The sequence below is a fragment of the Callithrix jacchus genome, chromosome 6 (genome assembly GCF_049354715.1).
Source record: "Callithrix jacchus isolate 240 chromosome 6, calJac240_pri, whole genome shotgun sequence".
Lineage (NCBI taxonomy): Eukaryota > Metazoa > Chordata > Mammalia > Primates > Cebidae > Callithrix > Callithrix jacchus.
The window spans coordinates 154,600,531-154,619,707 of record NC_133507.1 but is presented as its reverse complement, the minus strand read 5'-3'; the positions used below and the strand labels follow the sequence as shown (position 1 = coordinate 154,619,707).

The window sequence follows — 19,177 nt, the reverse complement described above, 5'->3', positions numbered from 1 at the left end:
GGTTGGAGGATGGCAAGTAATTATTCTGGTCTTAATGACCTCCTACTGAGATGCAACCTTCATGGAGAAGTAACATAATTAAATGTAATAACCCAAGATTTCATCACCTACTGTTTGGATTCGTAAGAGCTTGACAGAAAGATTTTTCCTTTTCAGTGAATAATTATCTAGATTATGTAAATATATACTTAAGAACTTGTTACTAAGCAAATTAAACCAAGTCAAAGTAAATGTATTTTCCTTAGCTATTTATTCCAGGACTACATGTAATTATTGTACCACATTCTTTGCCAGGATGTAGAAGAGAATAAAGGCAGGTCTAAAAAAAAGAGGACAAGGCTATGCTTTATTTTCTTGATTGGCTTTCCCAGAGATCTAGGTTTGTGAGAGTCACCTGTGCCCACACAAGGACGAGAGGAGAACTGCAAAGACAGGAACTGCAAATGTGAGCTGAGCCTTTGACAATGGCCTGTTGAAAATAGAATTTTATGGTTGTAAGTACTTGGAACTGTGCTCAGGCCCAGGACCACAAGAAAATACTAGCATTTGCTGTTATCAAAGTCTTTCAAAGATGTGTATGTCCTCTGACACAGAAACTCCTTAGGGAAGTGCAGAGATTAAGAATAGGCCTTCACAGCCCTATGTTTGCATCCTACCTCAGCCCTTTCTTGTATCATCTTGGGGATGATGCTCAACTTGTCTAAATTGTCACATCCAGTCAACCTGGTTATGCTGGCAATTATAAGGCAGACCAATGACACTTTTATAAGCTGTTATTTTGAAGAAACAAATCTCATTTCCAGGTCAACTATTTACTTTGTGGCTTGGGAAAATACAATTGAGATTAATCTTCCACACTTCCACATCTGAAAGTGTAGATACACACATACCCTACACATCTAAAGCAAAGGCATGATATGAGAACCTGTTTCTTTATAAATTAAGACTTTTGTTGCTGAATGACTCCTAATTTAAACCACTCCACTTATAAGGAAGCAACTAACATTTTACAAAATAGTGGATCACAGCTCTGAAACTATGTTCCAAAACACACATTTCAACAGAAAATATACATAAACATCCTAGTGCAAAGAAACCTGTTTCCTGCCATGATTAAAGCTTCAGATTTCAGAGAAGACCCCCCCAACCTTAACTTGTAGGCAGATTAAGAAAAGCTCCAAACTAGTTAGATTCCTTTTGTTCCAAGAGATCTTAGTTTGGAAGATCTATGCTTCCACTTTAAGTAACAAACCAAAGGGAGCAAGAAGGAAAAAAACAAACGAAAACCCACCACCACAGCATTACATGGCAGGCACAATTCGAGGCAGAAAACTGATCACTCAAAGTGTCAACAGGTAACAGCGAGGCAGTAATGTGTACAGAGTGCAGGAAGTCAGACTTCACACTCACAGCTGATGAACAGAAACTCTTTGGAAGGTTATTAGGTGATACGTTCCAAAAAGCTTTGACCCATCCAATTTTACTTTTAAGAATCTATCTCAAGTAAGTAATCAGAAATAGGGTCAATCAATACATTATTTGTGAGAAATCAGAAGTCACCAAAATACAATTAAAATGATATATGGATGTTACTTCTGAGTGGTAGAAAAACTGTACGTTTTCATTTCTCCCTTTAACATTGAAGTTTTCTTTCTAAAATCTGTAAGGTGATTTTACAGAAATAAAAACATTAGAAGCTATGATCATACCACTCCACTCCAGCCTGGGCAATAAAGCAAGACCATGTCTCAAAAAAAAAAAAAATAATAAAACCAGTCTTGTAAGAGAGCCAAATTATCAGGAGCACAGTTTTGATTGATTTATCTCTACTTACTGTTCGACTGGTAGAGGTTCCTTTGCTGCTTCTGCAAGCTCTTTCTGCAGCCGGGCTTGCCGCCTCCTGTTATAAAAGGCCCACCATTTATGTCTGCTCTCTAGAAGCTACCAGTTCTAATAACACATTCAGTGCACGTAAAATAAGAACCGCCCTGAGCAAAATACTCTAAGTCCCAAGCCCAAACTCATAACATCAGCAAGGCTCCCCTTTTAAAGGGTTTCAGAGTAAAGCCTAGGAGAGAGAGACAGGTCACGTTATTAGAGAAAGCAGTCAGCTAGCAAAGGAAGAGGTCTGTCTTCTGGGACGCAGGGTCTCTTAGGAAGACTCGTGCTTCAGGCTCACTGGGGGTTAGTCATGTTTGTGACTTAAGTTTTCTGCAGCAAACAGTCTTACACGAGTTGGGCATCCATTATCTGAAATGTGTGGACTACAAGTGTTTCAGATTTTCAAAGTTTTGCATAAACATGATACAAATTTTGAGGAGGGGATCCAAGTGTTACATGAAATTCGGTTGAACTGACAGTAAATTGAAAATCTGAAATGCTTCAGTGAGTTCTCCTTTGAGTGTCATGCTGGCACTCAAGAGGTTTCAGATTTTGGAGCATTTTGGAGTTTGGGATATGGAAATGCTCATCCCGCATTAACACACCCACAGCATGATTACCAATAGTGAAGATTATATAGGACTCTCCGTACCTGACATTGCTAATTAGTTCAGTTGAACTCGTTTAGGCCTTATAACAACCTTTTGAAATAAATACCATTATTGCCGTTTACAAATGAGAAAACTGAGGTATGGTGAGATTCTTCTACTGTCAAAGTTTACATAATATTAGTTAACTTTACTTTGCTAAAGCCACTGCACTCCAGCCTGGGCAACAGAGCAAGACTGTCCCAAAAAATAAAAATCTATCAGTGAGTCTGATTTAGGAACTTCACATTTATATTCATGTGAGTTTGGATTATAGTCTTCTCGTGCATTTGCAAGATCAGAATTTTTATATGGATACAAAAAGCTTCACAAAATTATGGGGCAGAATTCTACTTGTGGTTTATCTCCTTTTTCTAACTCTGGTTTAATTTACGTTGTTCAGAACTAGCTTTTCTCCTTGAAACACTAAGAAAGTTCCCGAGCAAACCTCCTGCAATAACTGCCAGGTTTCTCTTTCTTTTCAAAGACCTAGGTTCTACTTTACTAAGGACGGAAACCACTACCTGTGGACTGATATCCCACCTGGAGTCTTTTTCATTCTCTGCATTGAGGCGATTGGCTTCCTGGGCTTTCTCAGCCATCCATCTGGTGACCAGCTCCTGGTTCTCTTCCGTAGTTTTCCTCAGTTTTTCCTCCAAGGCAGTAAAAGTGATCTGCAGGGCATCATATTCATCCTTCAGGGTCTGGTTGGCTAGTTCAAGGTCCTGAAGCTTAGTGCGCAGATCTAGGCACTCCGTCTCCAGGTCAGAGATAGTCTGCAAACATTCTGCAATTCTGAAAGTATGACATCAGAGGAGGAATGGTACCTCACCAGAGCACTGTGCCAGAGCCGGATGGACCTAGCTGAGTGCTCAACACTTTGTGTCTGTTACATCTCTTAGCCAGGCCCATCCCAATGGTTTACATGATAATCCATTAGGAAACAGCTAAGGTGAAGCTCATCCTATTAATGACTAGCAAAAACATGATGTGAAGGAAGAGAAACTTCTGATGCTTAGATTGGTAAAGGGGACTTAAAAGGAGGCTGGAAACCCTATATATTTCACCAGCTATAACATTTCCTGAGCAAGAATGTCTGATCAAGTGCCCTGCCTTTCCAAGCCTCTAGACCCCCTTTCCACATATTAAGGAAATCCAAGCACCCCCAACCCCAGCTCTAAGGTCTTAGGATTCAGAGTCCCCATGTATCTTGTCTGCCAGGCTTCTCTCTGATCAGCAAGTTTTGCTCACAAACTCACTCCCCTTTTCCCAAGGGCCATGCGCTCAGCTAATCTGGCCCTACCACCTCCACCACAGGAACATACCAGGCTCCCACACCGCGGCCACAGGAGAGCTGTTGAGTGTCTCTAGGACACTTGCAAGGGCCAAGGTGACTTCCCCAGGAGGATACTAGAAGCCTGAGGGCACTGTCCTTGCTTTCTCCTTCTCAGTGCTGGTAGAGAAGGACCCAAGAGCGTGCATGCACTGAAACCAAACTCTTGCTGAATGCACTGTGGCCACTCATTGCCACTGGCCCTGTTCACAAGAGTTTAGCAGAACAAGGACATGAGACCCAATGACCAGGCTCCAAAGAGGCATGGTCTCTACTCACTTTGCTTCATTCATCTGCATCTCCCTGTCCTTCTGCTGCATTTGGTTATTCAGGTCAATCACCAATTGAGCTAACTGGGAGATAAAGAAGAACACTTTCATGAATAAGATTTTAGGACCTCACTTGGAAACTACATAGTGGGTGGCTATTTATTTTTAAGAAAGAATCAATGAGCTCAATGACAGCAAGGAGCCGAGGCATCTATGGGGACACAAAGGGGAACTGTCCCTGACACTCCCTGTTAAAGGCCAGCTTGGCTGGATGAGGAGTATTCCAAGTGACTTCCCGGGGCTTGCTGAGGACAGCTGTCTAGCCGTCAGCCTCAGCTACCCTTTTGGAGACTCACTACTGCTGAAAAGACAATCAGTTGAGCTGCAGTGATGGTGAACTGCATTTTCCAACTGGAACTTTGCCACAAGACCACCATCCAGGGGAACACAGCCTGGGACTTGATTCTTTCTCATGAATGTCTCTGAAATTTCAGGGTCATACTGAAAAGCTTTATCAAACCATCAGTAAGACCTTCAATGGACCAGGTAGCAGGCTTTTTTGTTCTTTAAACCCTCTCTATTCTCATCTCCCATGCTGATTTTGGAGCATGGTAACCAGCAGTGCTCTCACAGGACTGCCCTTCTGCTGATGGGCCTCACTCTGCCTGGTCTTTTCATTTCATTTTCCTAGCCCTTTTATTCCTGTAGAGGGGGCTTTTGATGCCACATATGGCTAAGGCTGCTGCCAATTCTGGTGAGAAGTGACTGAGCTCCCTCCCCTCCCCACAGGACTCTCACAGAGAGCAGAGGACAGATGAGGAAAAGGGTTAACTTTACCTCCCCACGCTTCTTGTGTAATTCAGTCAGTTCTTCTTGGTGCTTAATCCTCAGCTGGGCCATTTCTTGTAGCTGACTGTCATTCCATGTGCCGTCATGTCCGGGACTAAATTGGCAAACCAGGCAGATGAAGAGAATGTGCAAAAAAAAGGGAGGGGAAAAATGAGACTCCAAATCTTTCCAATGAGGCAGTGAAACAATAACTCCAGAAACATGTTCACACAGCCGATAAATCATTCGGGTGTCTCCAGCAGCTGCAGTTACAGCCACTATGAGTGGAAAGGAAGAGACTTGAAACACATGGAAAAAAGCACAGCAGCTGTGACCACCAGGCACATCAGGAATAAAGGGTCGAAAGTTCCTGAATGAAGTGCCAATAACAGGGAGGCAACAACGAGGCCCACTCATTGGTGGGCAAGCACTTGAGGGCCTACGATGCAGCAATGCGTACAGGGCTCTGCTTTCACGCCGCTGACAGTCAACTGAGAGCAGATGTGAGGTCAGGAGTCACATGTGCTGTGCAGAAAACTCAAGCAGAAAAAGAAAGGGAACAGAGCGGGGGGCAGGGATTTCCTATTTGAATGTAATTGAGAAGGGTTTCTCCAAGGTGACACATGACTAGAGACTGTAAGGAAGTGAGGAATAAGCCATGTGGACCCTTGGGGGAAGGGCCCTCTGAGCAGAGAGAGCAGCAGCAGCAGCAGGGCCTGGAGAGGCATACAGTGGGTGTGTGTTTGGAGGACGGGTGACTGAAGCCCAGGTGCAGGGGACAGAGGAGGTGGGGAGATGATGCAGAGCCTCGTGGGCCCCTCAGAGGACTGTGAGGTTTACTAGGTGTGAAGGGAAGCTGCTGGAGGGCTGTGAGCAGCAGAATGACTTAGGTTTTAAGAGGAGAGCAGACTGCAGGAGGTAGGGCAGAAATAGGAAGACAGCCGGTAGGCTACTGCACAGTGCAAACATGGGACAGTGCAGCTCAGACCAGGGTGGGAGCAGTGAAGGTTAAGATGCTGTCTGATTCTAGATCCATTCTGAAGAGGGCGCCAACAGGACCTGACTTTGAATTGGGTATGGGGTGTGAAAGAAAGATCAGCGTCAAGGATGACTCAAGGCTTTTGGCCTGAGCAACTGGTAGAAGGTAGGTGTCACCCACTGAAATGGGCAAGCTTGTGGGAGAAGCAGGTTTTGGGGAGGCCTAAAGAGTTCAGCTGTGGCCATTCAAGTGTATACATTAAATGAAAACTGGGTAATAAGAGTCTGAACTTCAAGGAGAAGTCCAAGCTGGAAGCTAACACGTAGACTCTGTCAGCAAATAGATGTGCCTAAAGCCACAGGAGTCAGTTCAGATCACCTCCAGTCAATGCAGTTTTGGAATCTTTGTCAAGTGTTTGCGTATCTCAGAAAGAGCAGAAGACAACTACAACTGTGGATTTATAGTTCAAGAGAAGGCTGGTGCCACAGATGAGAATTATCAGATTACAGCGAGTAGCTGAAACCACTGTCAGGGGAAAGCTTGTAGATGGAGAAAAGGAAGAAGGCTGGACACCAGGATAACATCTGAAGAGGGGGAAAGAACTGCCCACTCCATGTGACCTGGAATAAAATAAAAAGGGGGGGGTGGAAGAGCAGTCCCTCCATGTCTGTATGTTGTAATACTACAACTAGTATTTTATTACACAGCTAAGCACAAACTAATACCTCATCTTTTGAGGCAAGCTGGCACTTCCCTAATCTTACCCCAAGATGTAAAGCCAAGAGATTAGAAAGTGGAACACACTTCACATGAAACCATTCTAAATTAGGCAGGATAAAGATCAAATCTCCCTACCTTCTAAAAAATTATTGAGATGGTGTCTTACTATGTTGCCAAGGCTGGCCTCAAACTCCCGGACTCAAGCGTGTAAGATGTGGTCCCTCCTTCCAAGGAGCTGGCTATCTATAGAACATATTCACGAAATAAAAACTAACAACACAGAGAAAAACAAAAGTGTATCAAAGAGTGGCAACACACAGTGTTAATCATGCTCAGAGGCAGACTTCCCCAGACAAGGATGGTTTCAGTTTGAGAGGGGTTTCCGAAGAGGAACGAAAGTAGGAATCACCTAGGAAGGGCAAAATGGAGGTAAGATCATCAGGCAGCAGAGCCACAGGACTAGATGCTTAAACTTCAAAGTACACCAAGATGCAGAACTCAAAACAAATGCTAGGAGAGATTAAGGCAAGCAGGACACAACTCATTCCACCACGCAGGGCCTCGAAGGACTTCCTATTTTACTTACAATGACTATCAGCCTAAGGTACTTCAGCAAGTAGAAAAACCAATCACTTGGAGAGCACGGTTAAAGCAGATTCCTGAAGCCCACTATGATCTGCTTTCCTAGCAAGGCCCAGCAATCTGCATTTCAACTGTCTGTGCTCCGGGGATGGGAATGTTGCTGGTTCCAGGAACTCTGAGTAGCAGTAAAGGTGGTAGTGCTCAAACTTTAGCAGTCACTAGAATCACCTAAAGCATTTCTGAAAATACAGATTATCAGGTACTTCCTCCCAGAGTTTCTAACAGAGTAGGTCTGAGGTAGGGGCCCAAGAATCTTCATTTCTAACAATCTCCCAGAAGATGCCACTAGTCCAGGAACCATGCTTAGAATAAACAATTTCAAGGCTAAAGAGTTTGATTTCAAACTGTAGGCAAAGTGATGAAAATACTTAAGAGAAAGTCTGCTAACTGATGCAGATCACTATTTAAGCACAGTGTGCAGTGTTTCAAAGTTAATTAGGATGACATGGGCAGGAACTCTGGAGAGACACAAGGAGGGGGAAGGAAGCCAATGGTGCCTGGCTTCTGTGAACACCCTTACATTCTCTAGCAAATGTCCCTCTGGGGCAGCCTCCTCGTCCAGACTCCAGTTCACCTCAGAGCAGGGACTCTGGCTTACTCATCTCTACACCCCTAATGCCCAGCCCACACTTCGGTTGCAGAAGTCTATTGAGTGAATGAGGCTCCCACCAGAGTCTGGGAATAAGAAGACAAATAAACAAAGGAGGTGGCAAAATAAATGCAACCAAAAGGATGCAAGAGGCTAGGGGGTGGGCTTGGTGATGAAGGAACATGGGGAGGGGAAGATCTGGAGGGAAAAGGGAACCATAGATGACTCCAGGAAAACAATACCATGAATGGAAACAAAAAACTCAGGAGGACAGCCTTACTATGGATACCATTTGTGGAAATGGAAAGACTGAAACCAATGGTAACCTGATTAACCCCACCACTCAACCCGCCTTGCCAGCTTTTCATCACTTACTTCTAGTTCCAGACTCCCACTAGCAAGTCAAGTTGCCAAACGATATATAACTAAACTCTCACTAGCTTCCTTATAAATCACTGACTGTGGCTCGCTATAATAATCAGTGCTTAAAGTTTTCCTCCAGGAACTAGGAAGCAGCTCTTGCTCATTAAAGCCAGTTGACACCCTCAACCGCTCAAGTGGGCCCGTGTGAATGCCCAAGAGGTGACCTTTTGACAGCAGAGGGCCAAAACACTCCTCCTTCAGATGGTGCTAACGCCACCATTTTCTGCATGTGTCCTATGAGGAACCACACAGCTAGATTATGCTTGCATGGAAGCCCCAATCACCTCATCTTTCCTACCCACCAATCCGCTCTTCCCACACTTTAGAGTACCCTGCTTCCTATCCCATAAGTACCCCCAACCCCTATTTTCAAGGAGTGGATTTGAGACCTGTTTTCCTGAATCCTTGCTTAGCAGCCTTGTGAATAAACTGTTGCCAAATGCATCATTTCAATGAATAACTTGCTGCGTCCAGGCTCAATGAACCTGATTTATAACAAGACCTCCACTTAAATGACCATCCCGCTGGGCATGGTGGCTCATGCCTGTAAATCCAATACTAATGGAAGGCGGAGGAGGGAGGATCGCTTAAGCCCAGGAGTGGAAACCAGCCTGGGTAACAGTGAGACCCCTATTTCCACAAAAAATTTAAAAAAATTAGCCTGGCATGGTGGTGCATACCTGTAGTGTCCCAGCTACTCAGAAGGTTAAGGCAGGAGGACTGCTTGAGCCCCAGAGGCTGAGGCTGTCGTAAGCCATGATCATGACATTGTACTCAAGCCTGGGTGACAGAGAGAGACCCTGCCTCAAGAAAAGACTATCCTACTGAAATTCAGCCAAAAGAATTGCTACATATTTGTTTATCGTGCCTTTCCAAGCAAATGTGTTTGGCTAACAGTTAAAGAATACAAGAATAGTCACCAAGGGTTCAATCAGAGATGTTTTAAGTTTTCAACTGGCTGAATTTAGATGAAAATGGTGAAACAGCATTATCTACACCTAAAATTAACCAAAATACTACAACTAATATCTTAAGTACTACAGAAGACCTCCCAGGGCCACAGCCAGGCAGGATTTCCTGAACTGTTAGAAAGCAAGGATGGAACCTAGGCCCTGCCAAGCCATCTGTTCTCTACAATCTTTTCCACTCTGTCCTCTACCAGGAGACCATTCTGCCAGGTGAGGAGATGTAACAGCAGCTACAGCTCTAGGAGCAAATTAACACATAGGGCTACAGATAGCATTTCTAGTTTTTTTTTTTCTAAACACCATAAATTGCCATCCTTGTTTTTACAATTGCTAAATGTGTGGAGATTTCAGGGCAATATGGCTACTGTTCCCATATCAACCATCAAATTTAGCCTGCAAACACAATGAATATTATGGAAGAGGACAATAAGGCTTCAAATATACATAAATGCACACAAATGACCCAGTAAACACTCTGTTATTTATACACTGATATTTTTCTAATCTAGTTCTTAAAGAAAAGTAAGAGTTTACTGCAATCTGCTAATTTGATTTCATAATCTACTAACACTGCTGCTCCTCTACTTACTGGGGCTATGTCCCTTTAAACCCCTCAGAAGTTGAACATAGATAACAGGTTGAAAATGCATTTAATACATCTCACTTACTGAATATCATGGCTGAGCTTACCTTAAACATGCTCAAAACACATTAGCCTACAGTTGGGCAAAATCGTCTAACACAAAGCCCATTTTATAAATTATTGAGTATTTCATGTAATTTATTGAATACTGAACTGAAGGGGAAAAACAGAACACTTGGATGGATACTCAAAGAACAGTTCTACTAAAGTGTATCACTTCTGCACCATTATAAAGTTGAAAAATTGTAAGTTGGCTGGGCACAGTGGCTCATGTTTATAATCCCAGCACTTTTGGAGGCCAAGGTAGGTGGATCATAAGGTCAGGAGTTTATTAAGACCAGCCTGGCCAACACAGTGAAACCCCACCTCTACTAAAAATGCAAAACTTAGCCAGGTGTGGTGATGGGCACCTGTAGTACCAGCTACTCAGGAGGCTGAGGCCGGAGAATCACTTGAACTGGAAGGCAGAGGTTGCAGGTTGCAGTGAGCTGAGATCACACCACTGCACTCCAGCCTGGGCGACAGAGCAAGACTCTGTCTCAAAAAAAAAAAAAAGAAAAATTTTAAGTTGAACCGCTGCAAGTGGGGACCACTTATATATGCTGAAAAAACACCAACCTAAAAAGGATCAAATAGACCCATATTGCCCAAAAGCAATTTTTGTGTATGTGCCAATCAATCCTATATTAACAGGATCTACAGAAATCTGCTTAAAAATACTTAACTTGTCTGTGATTTAAAAAAAAAAAAAAAAAAAAAAAAAGGCCGGGCCCAGTGGCTCACACCTGTAATCCCAGCACTTAGGGAGGCCAAGGCAGGTGGATCACCTGAGGTCGGGAGTTTGAGACCAGCCTGGCCAACATGGGGAAACCCTGTCTCTAGTAAAAAATACAAAATTAGCCAAGCGTGGTGGTGGATGCCTGTAATCACAGCTACTCAGGAGCTGAGATAAGAGAATTGCTTGAACACAGGAGGCAGAGGTTACAGTGAGCCAAGACTGCCTAGGCAATAAGAGCAAAACTCTATCTCAAAAAAACAAAAAAACAAACAAACAAAAAAATGCAAACCCTGGCAGGTTAGATGGGAAACCCTGCCTTAAGTGCTGAGAGCACTGCACTGCTAATAGTTTCTAGGTATGTACACACCTTTTAAAAATGATCTTAATTACTTGGCTTTAGTAGTTCTCATTTGAAAGGAGCTGACAAAAACCAGAACACAGAAATAGTACTTGATTTGCTTTAAGAGAAGTGACAACTGAACTGAGATAAATTTCACTAGAGGAGACACAGATGATACACGTTAGTTTCCAAATACCTTATCTCATGCCTGTTTGGTACGTCATGCTTTTCAGCTTGTAGTTTTTGGGCCAACACTGAATGAAGATCTGACTTTTCCAGCAATTTGTTATCTATTAAAATAAGAATTTCAGAAATGAAGTTATTTATAACATATGTACACTTAGTAGGTGCCTACTTTGTCACGCACTGCAGGATAAAATACAGGAACATGCATTCCCCAGCCACAGTAACCTGTAGAAACACCTGCAAGAATGTCTTCCCTATTAAAGGGAGCTGAAAATGCTTTCTACCCCCAAAGTTATTTGTTTCTACCTTGGGAGTAAAAAAGAAAAAGAAACACACTAAACACAATGACAAAGTGAAATTCTATGTACCTTTAAGTAATACAGGAGAACTTTATCATAATTTGATACATTTAATTACTTTTTAGGTCAGGGAACTAGAAATTCAAATACAAATGACAGCCCCCAACATGAAGGAGTTAACATTTAATTCAGTCAACTATAAAAAGGTACACAGAATACATTCTTTACTCTTTTTTAATATTTTTTTAAACAGTCTTGTTCCATTGGCAGGCTGGAGTGCAGTGGTGCGATCTCAACTCACTGCAACCTCCACCTCCCGGCTTCAAGTGATTCTCCTGCCTCAGCCTCCCGAGTAGCTGGGACTACAGGTGCACACCACCACACCCAGCTAATTTTTTGTATTTTTAGTAGAGACGGAGTTTCACTATGTTGGCCAGGATGATCTCGAACTCTTGACCTCTAGAACTCTAGAACTGCTCACCTCAGCCTCCCAAAGTGCTAGGATTCCAGGCATGAGCCACGACACCCGGCCTCTTTACTCATTTTTATGAATGGTGTCATTGATATATGAGTTAGGTTTGAAAGGAAGATGATCATCCACATGGAAGGAATAAGAGTCTTTTGGTAAGTGGCTAGAAATAAAGGTTGAGCCAACACAGGAAAAAGCAGCATGAGAAATTTAGACTTAGACCTCTTCTTACTGGCAATGATGAAGTAAGAGATTACAAAAGCACACAATTACACTAACAGATCCACAGTAATAAAAAGTGAAAGATTCTTCTGAGGCTCCTCGCTCAGGCAACTGGGTGGAAGATGCTAATGTGTGAAGAGAACACAGGAGGGGAGAGCTTGGAGGGGAAATGAGTTCTCTTTCCAAACATCAAAGATTTGACAGGAGACAGAGTACAGAAATTCAAAAGACAGGACTAGAAAGAACATGCCATTAAGAGTAATAGGCACACAGGTTGGGCTCAGTGGCTTATGCCTGTAATCCCAGCACTTTGGGAGGATGAGGTGGGCAGATCACTTGAGGTTGGGAGTTTGTGACCAGCCTGTCCAACATGGAGAAACCCTGTCTCTACCAAAAATACAAAAATTAGCTGGGCACGGTGGTGCACATCTGTAATCCCAGCTACTCAAGAGGCTGAGGCAGGAGAACTGCTTGAACCTGGGAGGCAGAGGTTGCAGTGAGCCGGGATCATGCCACTGCACTCCAGCCTGGGCAACAATAGTGAAACTCTGTCTCAAAAATTAGTCAGGCATGGGGCGCTTGCCTGTAGTCCCAGTTACCGGGGAGCCTGAGGCATGAGAATTGCTTGATCGGGGAGGCAGAGGTTGCAGTGAGCCGACATTATGCCACTGCACTCCAGCCTGGGTAACAGAGAGAGACTCTGTATAAAAATAAATAAATAAAATAAAAAATAAGAGTAACAGGCACACAGGCGCCAGTAAGATCAGATGTGGAGGCAGGTACCAAGAACAAGACAGGGTTTATGCTAGTGACTGTTCTTGTTAAAAGAGCTTATTTCTCCTTGTAGAGTCTTGAGTTCCACTTCTTGGTATCTAAAAAGAACTCCTGGGTAGAAACACTCTCATCTAGTTAAACGAACTAGCTCAGCCAAACTGGGAATTGGTTTCAACCTGGGACATCATGATCAAGAGAAAGGTTTAAAATCCACCAGTGTCAAAGGGCTCTAGTAAGATCTTTAGATGTTGAACCAAAGCTTGGTGCCCTGTGATAATTTTAGGTTCTTTGAAAAGACATAGGCATTCAAAGGGAGTCCTTCCCAAAGGTTCCTCCCTGAAGAGAAGGCTGGAGATGGAGGGAAGCTTTTCCCCTCCCACTAGGTCCTCTTTCCACCTTTCTCTTCAGTTCAAAGGCAGGGACTGAAGAGGGAACAGACTCCAGGTTGATAGAGGGTCAGAAGCTCACTGGCCTGGGAAGGCTGGAATGAGAGGAATGAATGTGTTTCACAAATTATAATAGAAAATGATCTCCCTAGCTGTCAGTCCCTTCGCCAAAACGAGATCTTAACATGCAAAGGCTGCTTCACTCTCCTGCCCGTTCCTCTCCTCTTATCCCCCAATCTCCTCTCCCAGTCCCTCGGGCAGGCATGACTCACTACTCTAGCGCCCTCTAAAGGCATCTTCTCTCCACAACTGACCTCTTATTCTGACTGCTCTATATGCTCCTGCCTCATCAAGATGCCATTTTCAAAGGGCAGGAAAACATTCCATTTGTTTCAAAGAGACAAACACTTTACAATTACAGACTATTATACAGATGACCTTGAAAGCACTTATATGCACATCACTGTTTTAACAAGTGGGCACGGTAAGCTTCCTCCCCACTTTATAGAGGAGGCAAAACAGACACAGGGTTCAGGCGGAGCGAGTCAAGCCTCCAACCCAATTTGACTTTCAAAATATATTAGCTTTTAAAGCATAAACACCCAATAAACACCTAATGAACTGATATATGTAATCTGTAAGGGAATCACATTTAGAGTCAGAGCGACTTCTTACACCTCTGGCTTTCTGAAACAGCATTATTTTTCAGGACCCACAGTAGAGCATCCTCTTTCTTCTTAGTTTTGTTAAAACAATGGGTGCAGTGAAAGCAAAGACCGATTTGCTGTGGGAGCCAGTAAGAAAAGCAAATGCAAAAGTTGGTCGTCAAGCCTGAGTTCAAATCCCTGTCCCCGCTGGGCCTGCAATCCCAACACTTTGGAAGTCTGAGGCAGGTAGATCACCTAAGGTCAGGAGTTGGAGAACAGCCTGGTCCAATACAACGAAACCGTCTCTACTAAAAATAAAAAAATTAATATTCGTGACAACCTTCAGAGGTAGGTAGGTATCATTACTGTCCCCATTTTACAGATTAGACAACTAAGGCTTGATGGTGCGCGCCTGTAGTTCTAGCTACGAGGGAGACTGGGGCAAGACGATCGCTTGAACCTGGGAGGCGGAGGCTTAAGTGAGCTGAGATTGCGCCACTGCACTCCAGCCTGGGTGACAGAGCCAGACTGTCTCAAAAAAAAAAAAAAAACCCAGTCCCACCATTAACCTGCTGTGCAACCTCAGAAGTTACCTAATCTTCCTAGGCCTCAGTTCCATGTGTGAAAAAGTTCCTGGTTCATACACATTATTTTGGGAAAGACAAAATGAAATAACACATGCAAATACCACAGTACTAAAATTTGTCTGCACAGTAGACTCACTTGAGAAGCATCCAAAAACACCGATAACGTGACATGCAGTTCTTACTTAAGATTTCAATAACAGTAAAGGTTCCGTCTCGCCTCAAAGATAAGAAACAATGTGCTGGGCTCGGCCACTTACGCCTGTAATCCCAGTACTTTGGGAAGCCCAGGTGGGAGGATCGCTTGAGCCCAGGAGTTGGAGACCAGCCTGGAAACACAGGTAGACTTCGTTCCTACAATTTTTTTCTTTTAATTAACCGGGTGGTAGCACGCGTCTGTAATCCCGGCTCCTCCGGAGACTCAGGTGGGAGAATCACCTGAGCCTGGGAGTTTGAGGCTGCAGTGAGCCGTCATCTCCGCCACTGCACTCCAGCCTCGGCGACAGAGCGAGACCCCGTTCCCCCAAACCCCTTTTTCCGCAAAAACAAAAAACCACCAAGGTGGAGTAAGGGAAGTAAGTTTGAGGAATCCAAGGCCACCCGTTCCACTATATTGAGAAAGCAATGTTAATTCTGCGACTTAAAGTCAACGACCGTCATTAACATGCCTCCATAGATGGGATGTTCCCGGGACCTGTGTAAGCATTGTGTGAGCTGCTGGGATTTACAAATACAAACACGAACGGTGCGTCCCCACAAAGATCGCACAAGTTAGTAGGGAAAATCCTAAAGATAAAACGCAACTTAGAGAAAGCATTTAAAAGGCGTGGGGCGTCCCAGGCGTGGGGTACGCGGGGCGGCCGCCATGCGCGTGGGCGGCACCGGGGGCTCCGCCTCAGGTTCCCGCTGGCACCCCGCATGCATCCGCGGGGCCCGCCCGTCCCGCTCCCAGCCCACGTGGGCGCCGCTCACACTGCAGGATGATCTCCTCGAACGCCTGCCTCTGCAGCCGGTCCCGGCGCCTCAGCTCCTCCGAGATGTGGCGCTTCCAGCGGGGGAAGTCAGGGGCGCGGAGACCTGACGACATGTCGCTTGCTGCCCCGGCACCTCAGCGCCACCGATGCGAGCGGGGGCTAGCGGCCACGGCCTGCAGCATGAGGCGACCAGCGGACGCGGGAAAACCTGCAATCCCGGAGCTCACCTCCACACACTGGGTGTCCCGAGGCCATCCGGGACGGTCTTCCGGCTCCTGCCGGAAATGATTTTCGAGAGGGCCGGAAGGCCCGCCCTTTCACCCGACGTATTACGCCACGCGGGCTCAGGGGCCGGTGCCGACGCTGGGGCGCTCGCTAGTGACGCCAGCCTGTAGCCGGAAGCGTCCGCGGCAGAGAGGCGGCCGCTGGGGGGCGTTCGGGTTCCGCGCAAGGCCTAGCTCCGGGCGGGAAGGAGGCAGGAAAGGGGCAGCTTCCGCGTGACCGCTTACCTTTCCTTTCCTGTTTTTCAACACTTTGCGTGTTTCCTTTCTTGGCCTGCCTCCCTTTTCTTTCCCTCTTAATGTCAGTTTAGGAACAAATGGGGTTCCCTTCTTCCATAACAGCTGTGTGCCTGTGGATGAGTGACAACCTCCTAAACCTCTGTTGTCTAATCTGTAAAATGGGGACAGTAAATGATACCTACCTCGGAAGGTTGTCACGAATATTAAAAAGAAAGACCCATGTAATGCAGTCAGCACTGTGCTTAGCACCGGGGAAACCTAATTTTACAAAGACAGCTGGTGTCTTTCCAAGATCTACCCTGACAGGAGGATTGCCATCTTGGATAAACATGACCATTTTAAGTTTCCCTTGATTAAAAAACCGCCTAAAACCAGCCAAAAAAACATCAGCCTAATGGTTAATGTCAGGATAACCAGAAACATTACAACCCTAAGATGAACCCCCTTCCAACCAGAAACGTGCCAACCCGGAGATAGCCTCCCCTCTGACCAGAGACTTTCCAATCCCGGGATAAACTTTCCTTCACATAGAAACATTCTGAACCTGCAATAAGCTCCCAGCCCCCTAAACCCTTAAATACCCTCAGTGTGTTAGAGAAAATGCTCCTGACCAAAAATCGACCAGAAGCCCCTCTGAGGTTTACTCTCCAAAATAAACCTGTCTTTGACTGTTAAACTGCTTTTCGTGTTTCTTTCCTCTTTCTTAACTCACATACCCAAAGTGGGGGTGCTTTGGCAGGCATGTCACACCGACTGGGGAACAGGTTTTGTGGTTTGTCCGGGTTTTTTTTGCTTTGTTTTGTTTTTGCATTGGAGAAGAGGACTGGAAACAAGAGCTAAGAAAAATGTGAATAGTGTATCAGAGTTTGTCTTCCTCATTAGAATCATAGAAATTGTGGCCTTACAATTAATGGAGGCCTAGAAGGTAACCTAAGGCTATAGATGTTGAAAGGGGGAGGTAAAGACACACTGGCTCCTGAGAAGGTTGTGTCTGTCAACAAGCTCAGAGAATGGAAAACCCAGTTCTGTAATAGAGTTGCTAGAGTTCCATCTGCCTTTAATGATCAGTGAATTTACTGCATGAAAATGGAACTGGACCAAGTAGGTGGCCAAAAGGAAAGGAATACCAGAAACTACCTTCTCTTCCACTGTGTCTCAAGGCCATAGCAAGATCCTTCAGAGACAGAATAGAAGAATTTAAGCTGAGGAGAGGACAGTCAGGCTTCTAGCACTGTAGTTAAAGATGTTTCATTGGTAGTCAGTATTGAGTGGACCTGAAGTCATTGGAAAGACCCATGGGGATCAGAAATAGAAGGGACTTCATCACATGCTGAAGAAAATGAAAAGGCGAGTTCTGAAAGTGACCGAGAATGCCTTCAAATGCAGCAGTGGTACTACCCTTAAAAGACCATCACACCAAATCTTGACAGTTGAGCGTGCTAATTTTCCATATTTATAATTAAAATATGTTTCCAAAGCCAGACACAGTGGCTCACACCTGTAATCCCAACACTTTGGGAGGCCAAAGTGAGAGGATCACTTGAGTTCAGGAATTTGAGACCAACCTGCCTAGGCAACATGGTGCAACTCTATCTCTACAAAAAATACAAAAAATTAGCTGAGTGTGGTGGCATGTGCTTGTAATCCTAGCTACTGGGGTGGGGCTGAGTTGGGAAGATCGGAGCCTAGGAAGTCAAGGCTTTGTGAGCAGTGATTGCACCACTGCATTCCAGCAGCCTGGTTGACAGTGCAAGACCCTGTCTCAAAAAAAGAATATATATGTATATACATATACAAATTTGCAGTTTGCCTAACCAGCAGTTCCACTTGCAGGAATTTATGCCAAGAAATATTTGACACATGTCCACATACAAAAACCTTTGTTACAACGTTGTTTTTAGGTTGGTGTAAAAGTAATTGTGGTTTATAATAATGGTGAGAAGTTGGGGGAAAAATCTGCATTTCCAACAAGAAGAGATTGGTTAAATTACTATATATTTATCTCTGTAGATTGTTGATAGTAACAGTAGTATATGTCATAAATCGATTCATGTAAAATTAGTGTGTCCCTAGTTCCTCATAGACAACACGTATTTGTTGAACACATGAAAAATAATTTCTAAAGCAAGTAGATGAAGCTCTGTTAGGTCTGCCCTCTTGCTAACTTAACCAGCTTTATCTCACATGCAACTGCAGCCACGTGGAGGCCTCTTACTTCTTTCTGCTTACCATCCTCCCTCACATCTCAGGGCCTTTGGATTTCCTGTGTTAGGCACATCTACCCTTCTGACTTCTTCGAATTAATTTCTGTGAGTTCTTTCTCATCTTAGTAGTCACTTCCTCATGACAGTTGGTAAGAGACCTTCACAACTAGATCATAGCTCCCTATTACATGTGTACCTCTGCTCGATAGCATTGATCACAGTTAACAGTTTCACACATATTTGTATCATTACTTATTAAGGTCTGTCTCCCGCAGTAGACTGTAAACTCCATGAGACAAGAGCTGTGTCTGTTTTTGCACATCGTTATATCTCCAGCAAAAGAATGAAGCCCTTTATGTTGCTCAGTAAATGTTGTTTAATTAATAAATGGAATATGTGAAAATACTACTAACAGTACTATCTGTAGGCAGTGGTATTGCTGGTGTTTTTATTTTTCTTGTATGTGTATTTGATTTGCATTTTCTAATAGGTAGACATTATATGTGTATGTGTGTGTATACACACACACACACACACACAATGTATATATGAAAAAGTTGTAGAAATGGGCCGGGCGTTGTGGCTTATGCCTGTAATCCAGCACTTTGGGAGGCCGAGGCAAGTGGATCATCTGAGGTCAGGAGTTCGAGATGAGCCTGGCCAACGTGGCAAAATCTCATCTCTACTAAAAATACATAAAATTATCTGGGCATGGTGTTGGGCACCTGTAATCCCAGCTTCTTGGGAGGCTGAGGCAGGAGAATCACTTGAACTCAGGAGGCAGAGGCTGCAGTGAGCCGAGACTGCACCGTTGCACTCTAGCCTAGGTAACAGAGTGAGACTCTGTCTCAAAAAAAAAAGAAATTCTAGA

The 19,177-nt window shown here is 44.3% G+C and overlaps 1 protein-coding gene across 9 annotated transcripts in view; it reads right to left on the bottom strand.

Moving 5' to 3' along the window:
- The window catches only part of ATG16L1 (autophagy related 16 like 1), a 38,396-nt gene extending 22,535 nt beyond the window's left edge, over window positions 1–15,861 (bottom strand). For 3 of the 9 annotated variants that reach the window (XM_035306082.3, XM_035306083.3, XM_035306085.3), the window contains exons 1-6: window positions 15,580–15,861; window positions 11,237–11,330; window positions 4,968–5,073; window positions 4,141–4,214; window positions 3,072–3,323; window positions 1,835–1,900 (exon numbers count right to left, since the gene is read on the bottom strand). In XM_035306082.3, coding sequence (XP_035161973.1) covers window positions 1,835–1,900; window positions 3,072–3,323; window positions 4,141–4,214; window positions 4,968–5,073; window positions 11,237–11,330; window positions 15,580–15,694 — 707 coding nt within the window. In that variant the 5' untranslated portion in view covers window positions 15,695–15,861. The remainder of the gene's footprint in view (window positions 1–1,834; window positions 1,901–3,071; window positions 3,324–4,140; window positions 4,215–4,967; window positions 5,074–11,236; window positions 11,331–15,579) is intronic. The other 6 variants (XM_035306084.3, XM_035306086.3, XM_035306087.3 and 3 more) reach the window with 2 other exon arrangements.
- Between the last annotated feature and the right edge of the window lie 3,316 nt (window positions 15,862–19,177).